This window comes from Schistocerca nitens, chromosome 1 (assembly GCF_023898315.1).
Source record: "Schistocerca nitens isolate TAMUIC-IGC-003100 chromosome 1, iqSchNite1.1, whole genome shotgun sequence".
Lineage (NCBI taxonomy): Eukaryota > Metazoa > Arthropoda > Insecta > Orthoptera > Acrididae > Schistocerca > Schistocerca nitens.
This window is the reverse complement of record NC_064614.1, coordinates 383,284,532-383,306,819: the sequence shown is the minus strand read 5'-3', so window position 1 is coordinate 383,306,819 and position 22,288 is coordinate 383,284,532. Positions and strand designations below refer to the sequence as shown.

General features: G+C 41.3%; 1 protein-coding gene across 1 annotated transcript in view; it reads right to left on the bottom strand.

Annotated features, from left to right (window-relative positions):
- Positions 1-22,288, bottom strand: part of LOC126249059 (venom carboxylesterase-6-like) — a 216,619-nt gene that overhangs the window by 96,654 nt on the left and 97,677 nt on the right. The window contains exon 2 of the mRNA XM_049950704.1: positions 14,878-15,027. Coding sequence (XP_049806661.1) covers positions 14,878-15,027 — 150 coding nt within the window. The remainder of the gene's footprint in view (positions 1-14,877; positions 15,028-22,288) is intronic.

Genomic DNA, 22,288 nt, shown 5'->3' with positions numbered 1-22,288 from the left:
TTTTTTTACTCTGTTCAAGATAAATAATAGGAGGAATCCCTTTCACAGCACAGAAATCAGTGGTCAAACCCATTATGACAAATGAAATCAACTTCACCTTCATTGATGGTTGAAAACTATATTTTGCATTTACACACTGTTTTCATCTGTGGTAGTGGTTTTGGGACATCCTCCGTATGAGTTACCTTCAAAAGACTATGACCACATTCATATAAAATTGTCCATTCCTTAACTGATAAAAATGAAAGAGTAAACACCTTTCAGATACTTGCTTGCCTTGCTGAGTACACTGTTCATTCATGCACAGCAAGGACTTTGATTGTAACCTCCTATGGATAGCTATTGTGCTCATTGGTTTCAGACTTTTTCTTCCTGCAGGAACTCTTGTTTTGCTCTTCACTACATAGTTGGGCATGATCACAACCTGCTCAGAACATGAGGACTGGGACTTTTAGATGTATTATTGCTGTAAACTATATCATTGTCAGTGAATTAATAAAAATTAGCATGGCAGCAACAAAAAATATAGTCTGTCATCGTCAAACCAAACAAGCTTGCAAAATAATACTAAATTTGTTTTCCAACAACTACTTTCAACATCTAATCTGATGGCTCCCATGTAAGAGAAATACTGTATTTTAAACACATCTACAAACAGTACTAACCTTCTGAGAATGCCATTAGCAATACTGAGGGCCACTTTCTTACAATAAACAGTAGTATCACAGCTTAACCACACTAAAGTCCAAATCTAAAACCAGGGTTGACAGTTAAATATGACACCAAGCAGTGAATGCATGTTTATTACGAACGTCAGCATAGAGGTAGGATAGAACTGAACTCCTGGATGGAAAATGGAGCTATTTATGCAAATTATGAATATGCCAGATTGCTCTTATAATATTCCAGAATAAACATTATAAACATGATATACTTCATGAACCTTCCAGAAGTGATAAATAGTAAGTAGCAAATATTTGCTGTTTGTCTGGTTTGAGCTGATGACCACAGAAAACCAACCCGTTATGCTAACCACTAGGTTACATTGCATGCATCACAGCTTGCAGCAATGCTTCCTGTCCTCATGAAAGTTCTCATTAGAGCTGACTGCAGCAGCCTGAATCTAGATTTACCAATGGTCCCTTGTCTGATGACACAGACAGATCCTTGCATTCTCGTCATGTTGTTTCACTCTCTTCACTATGATGAGGATTGTTTAGCTTCTTCCATCAAAGCTTCATGATCGTTGAGTGGGTCTTCAGTTATCTTGAAGCTGCCATTGTGCCTCTGGATTGCAGTAGGGCTTCATACAGAGGACATAGATGATATGTCTGCACTGTTGTCTTCTTGATGAAGGGTCATAATCCTTGACTTAACATCCAACAACTGATGTAGGATATGATATGGCCCAAAGTATTGCTTTAGTAACTTTTCTGATTGTTCCACTTCCTGAATAGGCATTAAAATTCATACCAGGTCTCTTAGGCTGTATTTCACTGGCCATTGCTCTTTGTTATATCACTCTTGCTCTTTCTCCAGGGTGTCCAGGATCTAATGCCAACCAGCTGTCTTCTTCAGTCCTGGAGTTTAGGTGTTTCACACAGTCATCATGAGTATCATCTGGTTGAAATGGAAACAATGAATCCATTACTGCTTCAACCTCATGACTTTGGAGCAGAAAGAATGGAGTGAAGCCTGTAGTGTCTTGCTACCCTGTGTTACATGCAAAGATCATGATGGGTGATACTGTATCTCAGTCTCTCTGTTCAACATCAACATACATTGAGAGTATATCTTAAAGTATTCTGTGAGTCCATTTGTCTGTGGATCGCAGGAAGTTGTCATTCTGTGGTGATGTCACAATGTCAAATTACCTCTGGTACTAGTCTCAACTGGAAAACATTTCCACAATCAGAGATCATCACATGGGATGCTCCATGTTTCAAAACGATAATTTTTACAAGGAACTTAGCAATTAACAGTACTCTGCAGTCAGCACAGCTTCAGTGACAGCATAGTGGGTAATGTAGTCAGTGCAGAATATTATCCATCAAGTCTCATTTGTCAACTTTGGGCCAGTCTGATGGAATGGTGACCCAGAGGTAATCTGTGACATATGCTTCCATCATTGGGATTCACTACAGTTGCTCTCCTAATGGTTCAGTAGACACCTAGCAGGAGACACCTGCATTTGCTTCTGTCTAACATCTTCACAAATCCCAGGTGACCAGATTTTGGAGCGATGTGGAAATACTGGCCATAGATGAGCTGGGATGGTGAGCAACCCTTTCCATCCCACTGGATCATAGGTCCTCTTGTACAACACTCGGTTTAATAATTGGAATTCCCTTTTGGTTGGCACCCCCTTCTACAAGGCTTCTATGGCTTTCAGCAGTGCTGGACTTCCTTCTGTTCAGCAGTAATGTCATTTCATCCAGTGGAGACTGAGATTTCATCTACACAGCTGTTTTATGCCAAAGGATTCCTTATTTAAAGCAGTTAGCATCCTTGTCTTTGTGTTAACTTTTCTACACCAATGTGATGTCATATTCCTAAAGCCTCAGTATCCATCTTGAAAATTGACATGACGGGGCCTTCAAGCTACTCAGCCAGCACAGAGAATTGTGGTCATCGCAACAGTCAATTGTTTGTCAAATGAATACTGCCAGAACTTGTTAATGGTCAAAACAACTGCAAGACTCTCTTTCCAGTTTGTCAAGAAGTTCCTCTCAGTCTTGGAGAGCACTCTTCAAGTGAGAGTACTCTTGAAACATAAGTTATTATCATTTCAGCAACATTCTTAATCTTCACTAGAACTGCAACTATCTCATAATTCCTAGCAGTTGTGAGAAGTTCTGTCTCATCATTCTCGTCATACAATGCTAGCACTTGATTAGACATTGTTGTTGTTGTTGTTGTGGTCTTCAGTCCTGAGACTGGTTTGATGCAGCTCTCCACGCTACTCTATCCTGTGCAAGCTTCTTCATCTCCCAGTACCTACTGCAACCTAAATCCTTCTGAATCTGCTTAGTGTATTCATCTCTTGGTCTCCCTCTACGATTTTTACCCTCCACGCTGCCCTCCAATACTAAATTGGTGATCCCTCGATGTCTCAGAACATGTCCTACCAACCGATCCCTTCTTCCAGCCAAGTTGTGCCACAAACTTCTCTTCTCCACAATCCTATTCAATACCTCCTCATTAGTTATGTGATCTACCCATCTAATCTTCAGCATTCTTCTGTAGCACCACATTTCAAAATCTTCTATTCTCTTCTTGTCTAAACTATTTATCATCCATGTTTCACTTCCATACATGGCTACACTCCATACAAATACTTTCAGAAACGACTTCCTGACATTTAAATCTATTCTCTATGTCAACAAATTTTTCTTCTTCAGAAACGCTTTCCTTCCCATTGCCAGTCTACATTTTATATCCACTCTACTTCGACCATCATCAGACATTAGCACCTCTTTAAGGACAAGAAAGATCTTACAACCCATTTCAGAAAAATTTGCAGTCTCCCCACAGTACTTCTTGCAAGAGATGTGCCTGGATACAGGGGTACAGAGGTTCTTTCTGAATGGGTACATTTCAAGAAAACTTTTCACATCATTAATTTGCTGAGGTGTTAAAAAATCTGTGACTGCTCTTAATTCCTCTGGATCAGGATAGACTCCATTGCCAATCCCTATGTGCCCAAAGATTTTTATTTCTTTGGTGGGCAACAGGCACTTGCGGTCTGAACACACTTTAACATACACTCCTGGAAATTGAAATAAGAACACCGTGAATTCATTGTCCCAGGAAGGGGAAACTTTATTGACACATTCCTGGGGTCAGATACATCACATGATCACACTGACAGAACCACAGGCACATAGACACAGGCAACAGAGCATCCACAATGTCGGCACTAGTACAGTGTATATCCACCTTTCGCAGCAATGCAGGCTGCTATTCTCCCATGGAGACGATCGTAGAGATGCTGGATGTAGTCCTGCGGAACGGCTTGCCATGCCATTTCCACCTGGCGCCTCAGTTGGACCAGCGTTCGTGCTGGACGTGCAGACCGCGTGAGACGACGCTTCATCCAGTCCCAAACATGCTCAATGGGGGACAGATCCGGAGATCTTGCTGGCCAGGGTAGTTGACTTACACCTTCTAGAGCACGTTGGGTGGCACGGGATACATGCGGACGTGCATTCTCCTGTTGGAACAGCAAGTTCCCTTGCCGGTCTAGGAATGGTAGAACGATGGGTTCGATGACGGTTTGGATGTACCGTGCACTATTCAGTGTCCCCTCGACGATCACCAGTGGTGTACGGCCAGTGTAGGAGATCGCTCCCCACACCATGATGCCGGGTGTTGGCCCTGTGTGCCTCGGTCGTATGCAGTCCTGATTGTGGTGCTCACCTGCACGGCGCCAAACACGCATACGACCATCATTGGCACCAAGGCAGAAGCGACTCTCATCGCTGAAGACGACACGTCTCCATTCGTCCCTCCATTCACGCCTGTCGCGACACCACTGGAGGCGGGCTGCACGATGTTGGGGCGTGAGCGGAAGACGGCCTAACGGTGTGCGGGACCGTAGCCCAGCTTCATGGAGACGGTTGCGAATGGTCCTCGCCGATACCCCAGGAGCAACAGTGTCCCTAATTTGCTGGGAAGTGGCGGTGCGGTCCCCTACGGCACTGCGTAGGATCCTACGGTCTTGGCGTGCATCCGTGCGTCGCTGCGGTCCGGTCCCAGGTCGACAGGCACGTGCACCTTCCGCCGACCACTGGCGACAACATCGATGTACTGTGGAGACCTCACGCCCCACGTGTTGAGCAATTCGGCGGTACGTCCACCCGGCCTCCCGCATGCCCACTATACGCCCTCGCTCAAAGTCCGTCAACTGCACATACGATTCACGTCCACGCTGTCGCGGCATGCTACCAGTGTTAAAGACTGCGATGGAGCTCCGTATGCCACGGCAAACTGGCTGACACTGACGGCGGCGGTGCACAAATGCTGCGCAGCTAGCGCCATTCGACGGCCAACACCACGGTTCCTGGTGTGTCCGCTGTGCCGTGCGTGTGATCATTGCTTGTACAGCCCTCTCGCAGTGTCCGGAGCAAGTATGGTGGGTCTGACACACCGGTGTCAATGTGTTCTTTTTTCCATTTCCAGGAGTGTAGTTCTCAGTTGATCTACATGTTCTTCATAATTTCTCTGTATCAAGACTGACTCCATTGCCATTCACTAGGTGCACCAAGGTTTTTATTTCTCAGGTGGGTAAGGGCACATTTTTAGATTCAGGTGGAAGCCAGTGGTCTGAACATGCTTTAACATGGTTTTCAGTTGACTTAAATGTTCTTCAAATGTCTTCAAAAAACAACATTGACACCCAGATAGCAATGACAAGCAGTCCATTGAAGGTATCAAAGTAGGTTATTCATCATATGCTCAAAAGTTCCTAGAGTGTTACACAGTCAAAATGGCATAGTTTTAAACTGATAGATGCCATCAGGAATTATAAAGACAGTCTTTTCCCAGTAAGCCTTGCCAACTTTGATTTGCCAGTAGCCTGAATGCATGCCCATAGTTCAGAAACACTTTGTTATTTTCAAACAGTCTAGAATGTCAGCAATGCATGGCAAGAGATAGACAACTTTCTTCACGATTTTGTACAGTCATTGACAGTCAATGCAGAAATGCTATGTGCCAACCCGCTTCTTTACAAGAAGCATTGGAGAGGACCTAGGACTGTGAAGGTTCAATGATGTCATCATGTAGCATCTTTACCACTTATTCCTGGATTATCTGTCATTCATGCAGTGACACTTTATAAGATTGCTGGCTCATTGGTGGATGATTCCCACTGTTGTTACAGTGTCCTATTGTGAGCCATTTTCTATGTTTTTCCTCTGGATTTGAAAACATTCAAAAATTGATGCAGACTGGCTATGCATCACCAATGTTGTTCCTCAGTCAGATAGGGCCTACTGACAGTTGCCTTCCCTGCATTTACTGTAGAGGTAGTGATTCATGATCTATTGTTGATGACACTAAGTTGCCCATCCTGGACTGGTTCAGTTGTTTCTACACATATACTTTTAGGAATTAGTTGTGGTTGCTCAGGAAATTAGTGATCTGAAGTTCAGCTCAATCACCTACAAGCTTATTATCCCCAATGGCATGTAGATTTATTTTGTGAGCTTGCAGAGTAAGATGATGGGTTTCATAACACAGATGAGCTATAACTGTGTGCAGTTGACAGCAATGAATATAACTGTTAGGATGGTTGACATATGGCAGTGTAGTAGTCATCAAAAACTTGCCTGCTTTCTCTGCAGTAGAGTACATGTTCTGTGTGTCCACAGTGGAAACACACCAGTGTGTTGTCCCTGTCCTCCAAATGCCTGTTTTTCCATGGGGCATCACACTTGGCACCGAATTTGGTAGTACTTACATTGGTCAGGTGCTGGGTTGTTGGCTGCAGCATAAGTCCAAGTTGGCCAAGTCCTTTCTTCATGGCGCATTTGGCTGGTGGCGGAGATCAGCGCTCCTATTCATTAACATTTTCTACTACCTCCTGATGTGTCAGTTCAATATTTATGCCTGCTACATCTTCCTTAGTTGGTCTGACAGTTCTGGATGCCATAAAATGTGTATCTCTTCTCTCACTCCCTGATTTATGAGAGAAGTGAAGTCATTGTTGTCTTCCACAACTGCCTTAGTGTGACGAAAAAAGCTAGGATATTTTTACCTCCTCTTGTTTTGCCATCTGCCTCCTTAAAATTCGTTTTTTCACTTTTAACTAATTACCATTAATATATGCAAGTATAATGTGTATTTTAATAATAGAGAAAGGCTGACCCTCAGTTTTAAAGTAAATAACACCAGATCTAATTTTGTGCTTAGTTTTATGTATGTAAGTGCTTTTCTAATTTATTTTGACTATTCCTAGTTAGTATCTTTTGTTATAAGATGAAATTGTAATTGTTTCGTATCTTAAATTCTATTGTTGACGTATAAACAAATATAAATTCTGTACTAGTTATAAACATTTAGAGGAACAACTAATAGTATTCTTAAAGTATTTATTTGGCCCTATTCAAAAACATATTAGTAAAGCCAGGCCTTAATTAATTCCAAAGAAATTAACAGTTTTGTCAAAAGTACCGTATTTTTTACGTAACTATATTTGTTAATTTCATGATTTAAACAAATAATTCAGCTTAACCCTTGTAGTAGAAGAAACTGTTAAAAAGAACCAATTTTTCGTTGTATTCAGTTAATTTAATGAGTTGTTTTAATTCTAATTTCTGTAAATTTAACCTTGAACAATGTGTAGTTTCAGCACCTATTATTGTGAGGATATATAAGGGCCTGATTTTTGGTCCCAAAACAGTCAGAGAATGGCCGAGTTTCAGACGAGAAACCTGTGTTGGTTAGAACAACAACAATGCTTCAACTTTACTGTGGAATAAGTTTTAAACAATTAGGCCACAAGTATAACTTGTGGATATTTTGTGATATTGTATAACAATACACTGTATGTAATTATTTTGTGTGGGGATTTTTGTATGGCCAGTTCATATAAGTATAAATTTGAAAAAAAAACATATGTCCTGTAGTTTTTGATAAGATTTCTTATGTAATAATCTTTTTGTTTGTGTACATTTTAAACCCAGTTTCTGGCGTCACTGGTGGTCATTGAATTGCCCAGTAGCTATTTGCAATATCTATCTGGTCAGTCCAATTAGGGAGTGATGTGACGAAGCAAGCTGGGAAATTATGACTTCCTCTCGTTTTCCATCTGCCACCTTAAAATTCGTTTCTTCACTTTCATCTATTTACTATTAACATACGTGAGTATAATCTGTATTTTCATAATAAAGGTTGACCCTGAGTTTTAAAGTAAATAACACCAGATCTAATTTTGTGCTTAGTTTTTTTGTATGTAAGTGATTTTCTTATTTATTTTGACTATTCCTAGTTAGTATCTTTTGTTATAGAATGAAATTAGTAATTGTTTCATAACTTAAATTCTATTAAAATATATTAGCAAAACCAGACCTTAATTAGTTCCAAAGTAATTAACAGCTTCATCAAAAGTACCATATTGTTTACGTAACTATATTTGTTAATTTCATGATTTAAACAAATACTTTGGCTTAACCTTTGTAGTAGAAGAAACTGTTAAAAAGAACCAATTTTTCAACATATTCCGTTAATTTTTATGAGTTAAGTTGTAATTGTAATTTCTGTAAATTTAACTTCGAACAATGTGTAGTTTCAGCACCTATTATTGTGAGGATGTATAAGGGCCCAATTATTGGTCCCAAAACAGTCAGTCCACGGCCAAGTTTCAGACAAGAAACCTGTGTTGGTTAGAATAACAACAATCCTTCAATTTAACTGTGGAATAAGTGTTAAACAAATAGGACCGTGTGTAAAAACAATGACAGTGTCTGCTCCATATTCTTCAAGACTGCGAAATTTGTGGTTAGGCACTGAGGACACCAAATAAAATAAATAAAGCAGGCAGAACCGCTACAATAGGCATCACATTTGGGGGTTGGTCACACATTTTTCATCTGATTATTTTCTGTTGCATTTCCTTGATGCACTGGCACAACTTGATGAATTCCTCAGTTGTTGTGTCACTCTTTAGCACAAGAGATTGGCACATGTTTCCTGCAGCTTCTTTCATGTAGTGTGAGATTTTGTCAGCTTCCATCAGATTTGATTCCACAATGTGGCATACGCCAAAACATTCTGCCCATGACATTGGGCCCTGTTCTTCAGATGTTCTTCCAATAAGTAGATTTGCTGTTGATTGTACCAAAACATTTTCCTGTGTTCAGCTTGGAAGTGATCCCAGCTACTGAGCTTTGTTGATCTTGAGCCACTGCTGGACTCTGCTGTCCAAGTAGGAATACATATCTGACAAACACATCATGCTATCCCATCAGTTGTATTTGGTAAATCAGTTCAATACCTTCAGCCATTTATTAGCTTCTGACCAGCATCTCCACAGAACACTGATGGAGGCCTGAAGTGCAGCTGACTTACTGGTGCCTTGGAATTGATTAGTCACCTCAATATATGGACTGTGGGATCAATGTACTGCTTGTATTCTGTTTCCTGCCCATGTAGGCAAAGGCTTTTACATTTCTTAATGGGAGCCATGCTGATGTAGATGTTCTGAAGTAGTTGGAACTCCACCAAACAATGTCATGTGATAACCACACTAAAATCCAAATTGAAAGCAAGAGTTATCAGCGAAATACAACACTTAGTATTGAACCCAAGTTTACTATAAATACCAATGTACCGCCAGAACAGAAAGAAAATCCAAGTTGGAGGGCTCAGTTATTTATATAAACATCAAATATATCAGATTGCTAGTATTTGTACAAATATAGAATATTTCAGAATTTACAAAATTTATACAAAATATTGTGAAAAGGACAGTTGCTATCCACCGTATAGTGGAACTGCTGACTTGCAAATAGACACAACAAAAATACTGTCACAAATAAGATTTTAGCCAGCAAGGCCTTTGTCAGAAATAGATGACAGACACAGACACACTCACACAAATGCAGCTCACACACATACATGACTACAGTCTCTAGCAACTGAAGCCACACTGCAAGCAGCAGCACCAGTGGCAACTGGGTGGGTGTAAGGAGAAGGGGGAGGGATAGTGGGATACGGGAAAAATATATCTAAAAACAAAGATGATGAGACTTACCAAACAAAAGTGCTGGCAGGTCGATGGACACACGGGCAGGCGCAGGCAAGCGCACGGGGTTCGGGCTTTCGCGGCGAGCGGTTGCTTCGTCAGGGGCGAGGGGGGGAGGGGGAGTGACAGGGGGATGTGGGTTTTGGGGGGAGACTGTGGCCTTGGGGGGAGGGAGGGACGGGTGTGCACTCGCGCACGCGCCCGTGTCCATCCGCACATGCACAGACACCTGTGTCTGTGTATGTGCGGATGGATGTGGGTGTGTGTGCGAGTGTATACCTGTCCTTTTTTCCCCCTAAGGTAAGTCTTTCCGCTCCCGGGATTGGAATGACTCCTTACCCTCTCCCTTGAAATTCACATCCTTTCGTCTTTCTCTCTCCTTCCCTCTTTCCTGATGAAGCAACTGTTTGTTGTGAAAGCTTGAATTTCGTGTGTATGTTTGTGTTTGTTTGTGTGTCTATCGACCTGCCAGTGCTTTCGTTCGGTAAGTCACATCATCTTTGTTTTTATATATATATCTGGTGTGACTTACCAAACGAAAGCGCTGGCAGATTGATAGACACACAAACAAACACAAACATACACACAAAATTCTAGCTTTCGCAACCAACGGTTGCTTTGTCAGGAAAGAGGGAAGGAGAGGGAAAGACGAAAGGATGTGGGTCTTTGAATATGTCTACTTGTGTCTGTATATGTGTGGATGGATGTGTGTGTGTGTGTGAGAGTGTATACCTGTCCTTTTTTCCCCCTAAGGTACGTCTTTCTGCTCCCGGGATTGGAATGACTCCTTACCCTCTCCCTTAAAACCCACATCCTTTCGTCTTTCCCTCTCCTTCCCCTCTTTCCTGATGAGGCAACAGTTTGTTGCGAAAGCTTGAATTCTGTGTGTGTGTTTGTGTTTGTTTGTGTGTCTATCGACCTGCCAGTGCTTTCGTTCGTTAAGTCACATCATATATATATATATATATATATATATATATATATATATATATATATATATATATATAGAGGGAAACATTCCACGTGGAAAAAATATATCTAAAAGAAAGATGATGAGACTTACCAAACAAAAGCGCTGGCAGGTCGATAGACACACAAACAAACACAAATATACACAAAAAATTCATGCTTTCACAACAAACTGTTGCCTCATCAGGAAAGAGGGAAGGAGAGGGAAAGACGAAAGGATGTGGGTTTTAAGGGAGAGGGTAAGGAGTCATTCCAATCCCGGGAGCGGAAAGACTTACCTTAGGGGGAAAAAAGGACAGGTATACACTCACACACACACACACATATCCATCCACACATACAGACACAAGCAGACATATTTAAAGACAAAGAGTTTGGGCAGAGATGTCAGTCGAGGTGGAAGAGTAGAGGCAAAGAAGTTGTTGAGAGACAGGTGAGGTATGAGTGGCGGCAACTTGAAATTAGCGGAGATTGAGGCCTGGCGGATAACGAGAAGAGAGGATATACTGAAGGGCAAGTTCCCATCTCCGGAGTTCGGATAGGTTGGTGTTGGTGGGAAGTATCCAGATAACCCGGACGGTGTAACACTGTGCCAAGATGTGCTGGCTGTGCACCAAGGCATGTTTAGCCACAGGGTGATCCTCATTACCAACAAACACTGTCTGCCTGTGTCCATTCATGCGAATGGACAGTTTGTTGCTGGTCATTCCCACATAGAATGCATCACAGTGTAGGCAGGTCAGTTGGTAAATCACGTGGGTGCTTTCACACATGGCTCTGCCTTTGATCGTGTACACCTTCCGGGTTACAGGACTGGAGTAGGTGGAGGTGGTGGTGGGAGGGTGCATGGGACAGGTTTTGCACCGGGGGCGGTTACAAGGATAGGAGCCAGAGGGTAGGGAAGGTGGTTTGGGGATTTCATAGGGATGAACTAACAGGTTACGAAGGTTAGGTGGACGGCGGAAAGACACTCTTGGCGGAGTGGGGAGGATTTCATGAAGGATGGATCTCATTTCAGGGCAGGATTTGAGGAAGTCGTATCCCTGCTGGAGAGCCACATTCAGAGTCTGGTCCAGTCCCGGAAAGTATCCTGTCACAAGTGGGGCACTTTTGTGGTTCTTCTGTGGGGGATTCTGGGTTTGAGGGGATGAGGAAGTGGCTCTGGTTATTTGCTTCTGTACCAGGCCGGGAGGGTAGTTGCGGGATGCGAAAGCTGTTGTCAGGTTGTTGGTGTAATGTTTCAGGGATTCCGGACTGGAGCAGATTCGTTTGCCACGAAGACCTAGGCTGTAGGGAAGGGACCGTTTGATGTGGAATGGGTGGCAGCTGTCATAATGGAGGTACTGTTGCTTGTTGGTGGGTTTGATGTGGACGGACGTGTGAAGTTGGCCATTGGACAGGTGGAGGTCAACGTCATATATATATATATATATATATATATATATATATATATATATATATATATATATATATATATATATATATGTGTGTGTGTGTGTGTGTGTGTGTGTGTGTGTGTGTGTGTGTGTGTGTGTGTGTGTGTGTTTGTGTGTGTGTGTTGTCAATTCTTGCTGGCCGAAAGCTTATTTGTGACAGTCTGTTTAGTGCCTATCTACAAGTCAGCTTCTCCACTATATGGTGAGTAGCAACTTTCCTTTTCACTATATTGTTATATTCCATTTTGGATTTTCCATTGTCAAAAATTATAAACATATGATACTTCAAGAACCTTCCAGAAATGAAGAATACTATGTAACACATAACTGCTGAAGATCAGGTTTGAACTGGTGACCAACATCATGCCAGCTGGTGATGCTAACCACTAAAATGACTCTGAATGCTCAACAGTTCATGGCAATAGTAATAACACATGAACAAAGACTCTTTCAGCCTGTCTGCATTATGCCCATGTGTAATCATGAGTAATGTAAGTTTCTATAGCCTATAGTGGCATTTAATGAGACTGTTTACAATTTAAAATAAAATTAAAGAATAACTAGTGCACAAAAAAATCTATCTACTTTTCAGATCCTAAATGGGAGCAACTGATTAAAGTAGAAGAATATCTAAATTTAGGAACATGATATGTTCCAAAGGTTCAAGAATAAGAAAAGAGAATTTTCATCAGTGTTAGACAGTAAACAGGAGAAAAAGGGCAGAAGAAAAGTTGTTAAACAGTAGTATAACATTTTTCCAAACACTGAGTAATTATAAAGACAAGGAACAGTGCATGACTGTAAACATCAATAAATAATGTACCATGTTTCAGTTTCCAGAGCACTGCTGATTGTGGAATGTTGGTAACTAATTATTCAGAAATAACAGCTAAGCCCAAAAAAATAACATTGTATGTGTTGAAACAAAACACAAACAATGGCAAGCAAGTAATAAAGATAGAATGGCAGGAGTGAACGAACAGGAAATCAATAAAATGAAGGTGTACAAACAGGAAATTAATAAAATATACACTAAAAGCACATGAGCATCTCTAAGACATTTCCTTATGGAATGAAGAAATGACAGAGGGCATTTAACACAATGATTAAAAATGAATCATTGTGGAGAGAGTTGAAACTATATACAAAGCCTGAAAGTGCTGGTTAAAATTCTAAATGGTCCATCAGCAAGTGTATACTTCACCAGTCTTCCTCTCACCACTCATCTTTCTGTAATCACTATGCTGATGAAACTAGAAGGATGAACAGAACGAAGTTGTTTTTAGTGATGTGAACATATGCAATGTTAGAGAGGTGTGACAATTCACATGAGCATATTTCTTGCATTACTCGATGTACCATCATACCTGCACCAAGTGCCCTCTCCAGTATGATAAAAATGAAATGAGCATGTGGCATTGTTGGCTGGGAGGCCCCATTTGGGGAAGTTCGGCCACCGAATACAATTCTTATCTCAGTCGATGCCACATTGGGTGACTTGTGTGCCAGTGGTGAAGATGAAATGATGATGAGGACAACACAACACCCAGTCCATGAGTGAAGAAAATCTCGGCCAGGAATCAAACCTGGGCCCTCTGCTTAGCAAACACGTAACCACTCAGCTTAGCAGGCAGACTCCAGTATGATCACATTGTCTGTCTCCAAAGGAACATATGTGGGACTTGATGGATCAGCATTTTTGTTGGGCTTATATTACAGGCAACACCTTTAACAACAGAAGGGAAGTAGCACCAAACATTATCTTTCAAAATGACACTTCATATATAAGTGATAATTAAGTATTATTGTAGAACTTAGTATTAACCCACAGCTGACTGAGTCCAGGATTATAAGCAGATGCACTTACAACACAGATAATATAAGAATAATTCATGTTGGACCCCATTTTGTGCTATTTCTTGTTTCCCACTAGGATATCCAAACTTTTAAAGAACAGTAAGAAGAAAATATTGAAAAAGGAGACAAACCCAACAGAAACATTAAGATATAATTTAAATAGATAACTTTTGGAGAAATGTGGAAACTGGGAGGAAATAAATTAGTACAAATTAACACTAGTGGTATGGCAAGAAGCGAGAATGCAGAGTAAGCTTTACCCTTCACTGTTCAAAATCACTGTTTCTGGGAGAGTGACTCAGTTCGACCCAAGTGTCACAGAATAAGTACCTCTCTCTGCACTGTTATGGACCCATGACAAACCACATTGCAGGATATTTGCATAACAATCTTTTTCTACTCATTGTGATAGCCAGGCACTGTTAATGCCATATAAAATTCTGTGTGAAACTTCTATTCAGATGACAGATCACATACACTCTCTCATAAGTTATCCTATGCTTTACTGTGTTCTCTTTACCAACAATGGGGATGGACCACAAGAAATTGTGTGTATGCACAGAACATTACACAATATCATCATTACAAGAGCAACCCCATAATATTAGAAGCTAAGTTTAGGGGGCAACCTGGTAACTATTTTATGGAAGTCATTATTAATCTAATTCATTTACTCTCATGTGAGGGTAGTTTGTAGGTAAAGACTCCTCTCTTGTCACAATTATTCTTCAGTAAAAATAGTCTTCAGTTCTTGATTTAATTAAAGAAATATATGTTAGGTCACATCCTTTTCACAGGCAATAGGTTAAGCATCTAAACTGCAAAAAATGATAGAACATGAAACTCTCAGTTCTATTGCATATCTACCTTTGGAGTGAACACATTGAGATGGAGACAATCTTCATCACCAACAATCCGTGACTGCTTTGGATTAGCTATGAAAACATACTGGATGCAAGGGCTACCATAATTCTCTGCATCCCATACACCCATCCATGACTTCATTGGCTCTGGCTCCTGCAACCAAAGGACAGATAGTACACATATATGCTCACATTTAGTGTTTCGTGAGAGAAAAGAAAATGAAAAATCTTTTTATGTTGTGCAGTGTACTCACAAATGATATTTTTATTCTGCAACCTATAGGCAACTATTAATGAATGCCAAATGAGTTGTTCAAATTGGAATGAAAAGTCTTACTCATGTATTTTACTGAAGACAGTTAAGTTACACAGATGATATTCAGCTGAGAACAGCAATATTTCAGTACATACTATAGATATAAAAGTACTGAAATATTTCAGGCAAAGCACAACATTAGCAAAAGTAATTATTGAAATATCAAACTGAGGGGATGTACTCAGTATATTAACGGAAACAGGAGAAAGATAAATGAAATTTTCAATCTGCTAACATTCATACGAAAATAAAAAACTTTCAATGCTGGGTCATTTTTATTTTACACAATTTATCAATTCATAGTGAGACTTCAAAATGCAATAGCCATGTCAGCAATTGTGACAAGAGATATTCGCTCAGGACTGTGGGTTTTTACTTTTCATATACACACCTATTTACAAATCTAGTTACTAGAAACAAGTTTAGAATGCTGTACTGCAACTGTCCTGAGAGACAACTTTAGTACACAAAGATAATCAAGTACATTACAATTCTATTACTTTATGACAATGCTTATGTGATGTACACCGACAAAGAAACACTTTACTTGAAAATGTTCATGCAATTATCAAAATTGTTATAAGTGATACAGTTCACAGTTGACTTCTGGTTCATAGTCTCCAGCAGACACAATTTTTGGTGACGTGTCACTGTCCCGAGGGGCATGGTTGACTTATCTCCCCTCCTCCCCTGCAGAGTGCACCGTATGTGGTCTATGGTAGTGGTCATGCATCAGTCGCTGAAAAGGCAGTTGTTTGGTGGCTCTCCCCAGCTGTGCCAGAGTGGATGTAGGCACACTGCCCACCTTTGCTGGCAGCTCATTGTGTTTCTTGAGTGTCTTCTCTGTAATTACACCCAATGCTGGTTCCAAAGCCTTGCTGAGAGTATAGCCATACTCCCAGTCGACAAAATAGTCCCTAGCACAAGTTTTGATGGTCTCTCTCACAACACAGCCCCAGTATTTCAACGTCTATGTCAAAACCCCGATGCTTTTATATTCATCGTATGAGTCTTGGAAAAAGAGTACTCTGTGACCACTAACTTTTTACGACACATTAATGGAGTGTCTATAGTTGTTCTTAGCAGTGATATTGTAGTGATTCGAGAATTTCTGTGTAAATTCTAGAACCACTTAGCTTTCTACCGTCTCGAACACACGATATTCTAGATAAGAGTGTGGGTTGGTAAAATCCTACCTTCTGCACGTCACATGTTTGTGTGTGCAGGTTTAGAATTAGTCACGGGAAGAAAGTAGAGGCGGCAGTCGAACGGCACCGACGCGTACCTGTCGGGCATTCCATAGATGTGTTAGTGAGTGTGTAATGAAGAGCCATGGAGTTTACATGCCGCTCTGTGCTTGTGCCATTGACTATTGTTAATTATAACAATAACAGTTGAAAAGGTACTCTTGTACACTCTTGACTCAGCCTTATTAGAGGCAAGACGTATTTTCAGACTCTTTTTCTGAAAGTCATGGTGTCTAAGCAGACTTTCTTTTGAATGCAAAACAATTTTCGTTTCTAACGACTGTATGAGAGACTTGCTGGAAGTTCCATATTTTGTTGAAAGTGAGAATTTGTTATTGTGCTTGAAAGTAAAATACATCGTTGATTGCATGGCTACTTCCAGTAGAAAGAGTCTTGGAAGTTCCTGTACCTAGCGTTATTCGAAGGAGAAGTCAAGAGAGTTTCCAGCAGCTGGCTATCCAGTAAAGAAGAGTGGCTGCAAACCCCAAGTAAGTCATCTGGTAAAGAAGTGGAATGTGGTTTGGGGAAATAAATCAGTATAACACAGACTCACTCACGCACTTTAAGTCGTCAAAACGTTAGAATATGTAAGCCCTTATGAAGCACATTGGTCTTGCTCTTTACCTTCATGTTTGGGTCAGCATTGATTTTCCTATATCTAGCAGCTCCACATTTCCTCACTGTAGTTCTTGTGGCTCAGCATAACAATAGCGTTGCCTTTGTCAGCAGGGAAGACAATGCCAGAGGAGTCTCTAAGGTCCCGAACAGTTGCCCTCTCACTATTGGCAGTGTTTGATGTTGCAGGTTTAGTTGTTGTCTGAGAAAGACAAATTTTGTGACATATTTCTTCAGGTGCTTCACGCAAAGTCACTTTACAACTTATTCTGCTCTGCTGATGTCCACAGTCTGTATGAACGTATGAGTGGGCCCTATCACTACAACCAATGGAGACAAACGATGTTATGGAGAGAGGGAGATCCACAGAATTTTTCACTCTGCAGCAGCATTTTTGTGGAAAACTGAGAGCATCCTGGAAAGTATTGAACAAAACTGTCTTCTGCCCAACAAACAGTACATGGGCATTACTGTGGAGCATCATATCTGATCATGGTTTATGGGAGGCAGGAGTATACTTGATTCTGTGCTAATGTGACTCAACTAACACAGACCAAAAATGCGGCCTGTTTGCCAGATTCGCTTAATGGAATACTACTGTAACAGGATTTTTGTACGAGTGTCAAAATACTGGTGCAGTGTTGTCAGAACGACCATTGAAATGCTTTCCAGGGTCAATTTTATTAACTAGGACTGCATCTGCAGTCTCAGAATTAATATTTCTCGAAAGAAAACAAACGTTATTTATCATGATTATCCGAAAGATGAGCACTTGGAACGTGAGTGCATAGTTCGATGCAAATGTGCGGACAATATGAATGTGAAAACTGCAAGTGTGTTCAATTCATCTTCGGCTTGAAGACTGCGAACTAGGTTTGAGAAATGAACTTGTAGGGTTACCCTCAAGAAAGAAGTTGTACCCACAGCAATCCATAGTGTAAACATTCCAAATTGGCATGGGGGAGACATTACAGAAAACAGGGATGTAACATTCAAAATAATTATAACTCAAGAAGATACTTAAAATAAATTGATTGACATCAATTTAATCCCGTTTTCGCCGGCCGGAGTGGCCGAGCGGTTCTAGGCGCTACAGTCTGGAACCGCGCGACCGCTACGGTCGCAGGTTCGAATCCTGCCTCGGGCATAGCTGTGTGTTGTGTCTTTAAGTCAGGTTTAAGTAGTTCTACGTTCTAGTGGACTGATGACCTCAGAAGTTAAGTCCCATAGTGCTCAGAGCCATTTGAACCATTTTGAACCAATCCTGTTTTCACGCAGTTCTGAATTACTCTCTGACATCGAATGACTCGTTATATTGTGTAGAAAATAAATAATGATGCCCAGGTTTATTATCTTTTGCTCCACGATATTGTAGTGTGTTTAACATTAGTTGGGACTTTTCACATTTGGCTGGCCGGAGGGAGACGTAACGCCATTGCCCAGGTAAAATCGCCGGCCGGAGGAGCCGAGCAGTTCTAGGTGCTACAGTCTGGAGCCGCGCGACCGCTACGGTCGCAGGTTCGAATCCTGCCTCGGGCATGGATGTGTGTGATGTCCTTAGGTTAGTTAGGTTTAAGTAGTTCTAAGTTCTAGGGGACTGATGACCTCAGAAGTTAAGTCCCATAGTGCTCAGAGCCATTTGAACCATTTTGAACCAGGTAAAATCAATGGCGAGCTGGCTTTTCTTACGACGCCGCCAACGGTTCAGTTGGTAAAGCGACCCTGTTGTAACACCTCACACCATTAATAAACGGTACCACGTGGTGCCACACATTAGATGCTCCCATTGTAAAATCGTATTGAAGTGCTCTGTGGTAGTTAAGTATTGTGAACAAGTGTTCTCTGTTGGTGCTGCATTAATAGCAACAGTGCAGTACAAATGAATACGAAATTTGCAATAAAAATTTCATCCAAGTATGCGTTCTCCGGCTGGAAAGATAACGTTCTGCTGCAAAATATTCTCCAGAATTCGACAATAGTAATGAAGAAAACGCCATGCCACTCTGCTGTGATGCATAAAGCCCCAACAATGCAGTGGCAGAAAACGGATATTATTTCTGGATACAAAGAAATGTGCCATGAGATAAAGTTGTCGGGGTGCACTCAGCCTCATTATGCCAATTGAGGAGCTACTCGACCGAATAGTAGCGGCTTCGGTCAAGAATACCATCTTACGACTGGGAGTGCGGTGTGATGACCCCACGCCCCTCCTATCCACATCCTCCACCGAGGATGACACGGCGGTCGGATGATCCCGGTAGGCGACTCGTGGTCTGAAGACTGAGTGCTTTTTTTTTTTTTTAGTATGTAAAAGGCAAAATTAATGGAACTTGTAGTGCTGTACAAGCCAAAACTTCATGCTACCAGCCTTGCGAACTGGTTAACAGTAAAGGGAATAGTTAAATCTTGCTTACTCTGTATCATGTTCATTTTAATCTGACAGAGTATATGAGCCTGGGTGAAAAGTAATGTTGAAATGTTGACAAAAGAAGCCACTGCAAATGTTACACAACAGGAATGGTCTTGAGTTGTCAGCTATACCAAGAAGGTAGTTGAAGAGGCATTGATTCATGAACTAAGTGTGGCGCGCTTTGGGGAATAAGTGGCTTCTCTTGTTGCCATGTTGAAATCTGCTTCTTTTGTCAAAACACAGCAGAGTATATTACTTGCGCAAACAAAGTTTTGACACTCGGCGCGGTGGCTGACAGGAGCTACTGCTAACATTCTACTGTACTTGAAATTGCAACAATATCCTGAAGAAGTGCATTATTAAACTAACAACCCAGTGCAAGACAAGTAAATATTTTATGAAACAGCCCATTCTCAGTATAGAAATAAACTTGTAATTTCATCACTTATATTGTTACAAATCCCACAGCAGTTCTCGTTTTACCAGCTATCGATGGCTCTCAATAATTACAATATTTAAATGAAAATATCTGTAGACGCATGAATATCGCAATAGATATGGAAGTTTCGTATATTAATCGTATGGCAAAACACTGTAATCTTTGCGCACTATCATTTGCCAAAATCTTGTTTCGATATCTACCATTTTGAGATGCGTCCTCGTAGAAATCGAAACAAGATTTTGGCAAATGATAGTTCACAAAGACGAGAGTGTTTCGTCATATGATTAATATTCGAAACTTCCGTATCAATGGTGATATTAATACATGGTGTAAAACTTTGCTTCCACTGTTTTCCCCGACATTTGAGGCTTTAATGAAACAAATTGGTTACGCGTGTATCATTCAATTGCCATTGCCATTGCTGGCCACTACTTTTCCCATCTTTTGGTGGGCAGTGTACGAATCCCGCGTCGAAAAAATTGTTCATCTTTTGAAGCGATCCACGAATCGATCCAATTTGTGACTTCTTCATCTACATCTACATTCATACTCCGCAAGCCACCCAGCGGTGTGTGGCGGAGGGCACTTTACGTGCCACTGTCATTACCTCCCTTTCCTGTTCCAATTACCTCCCTTTCCTGTTCCAGCCGCGTATGGTTCGCGGGAAGAACGACTGTCTGAAAGCCTCCGTGCGCGCTCTAATCTCTCTAATTTTACATTCGTGATCTCCACGGGAGGTATAAGTAGGGGGAAGCAATATATTCGATACCTCATCCAGAAACGCACCCTCTCGAAACCTGGCGAGCAAGCTACACCGCGATGCAGAGCGCCTCTCTTGCAGAGTCTGCCACTTGAGTTTATTAAACATCTTCGTAACGCTATCACGGTTACCAAATAAACCTGTGACGAAACACACCGCTCTTCTTTGAATCTTCTCTATCTCCTCCGTCAACCCGATCTGGTACGGATCCCACACTGATGAGCAATACTCAAGTATAGGTCGAACGAGTGTTTTGTAAACCACCTCCTTTGTTGATGGACTACATTTTCTAAGCACTCTCCCAATGAATCTCAACCTGGTACCCGCCTTACCAACGATTAATTTTATATGATCATTCCACTTCAAATCGTTCTGCACGCATACTCCCAGATATTTTACAGAAGTAACTGCTACCAGTGTTTGTTCCGCTATCATATAATCATACAATAAAGGATCCTTCTTTCTATGTATTCGCAATACATTACATTTGTCTATGTTAAGGGACAGTTGCCACTCCCTGCACCAAGTGCCTATCCGCTGCAGATCTTCCTGCATTTCGCTACAATTTTCTAATGCTGCAACTTCTCTGTATACTACAGCATCATCCGCGAAAAGCCGCATGGAACTTCCGACACTATCTACTAGGTCATTTATATATATTGTGAAAAGCAATGGTCCCATAACACTCCCCTGTGGCACGCCAGAGGTTACTTTAACGTCTGTAGACGTCTCTCCATTGATAACAACATGCTGTGTTCTGTTTGCTAAAAACTCTTCAATCCAGCCACACAGCTGGTCTGATATTCCGTAGGCTCTTACTTTGTTTATCAGGCGACAGTGCGGAACTGTATCGAACGCCTTCCGGAAGTCAAGAAAAATAGCATCTACCTGGGAGCCTGTATCTAATATTTTCTGGGTCTCATGAACAAATAAAGCGAGCTGGGTCTCACACGATCGCTGTTTCCGGAATCCATGTTGATTCCTACATAGTAGATTCTGGGTTTCCAAAAACGACATGATACTCGAGCAAAAAACATGTTCTAAAATTCTACAACAGATCGACGTCAGAGATATAGGTCTATAGTTTTGCGCATCTGCTCGACGACCCTTCTTGAAGACTGGGACTACCTGTGCTCTTTTCCAATCATTTGGAACCCTCCGTTCCCCTAGAGACTTGCGGTACACGGCTGTTAGAAGGGGGGCAAGTTCTTTCGCGTACTCTGTGTAGAATCGAATTGGTGTCCCGTCAGGTGCAGTGGACTTTCCTCTGTTGAGTGATTCCAGTTGCTTTTCTATTCCTTGGACACTTATTTCGATGTCAGCCATTTTTTCATTTGTGCGAGGATTTAGAGAAGGAAGTGCAGTGCGGTCTTCCTCTGTGAAACAGCTTTGGAAAAAGGTGTTTAGTATTTCAGCTTTACGCGTGTCATCCTCTGTTTCAATGCCATCATCATCCCGGAGTGTCTGGATATGCTGTTTCGAGCCACTTACTGATTTAACGTAAGACCAGAACTTCCTAGGATTTTCTGTCAAGTCGGTACATAGAATTTTACTTTCGAATTCACTGAACGCTTCATGCATAGCCCTCCTTACGCTAACTTTGACATCGTTTAGCTTCTGTTTGT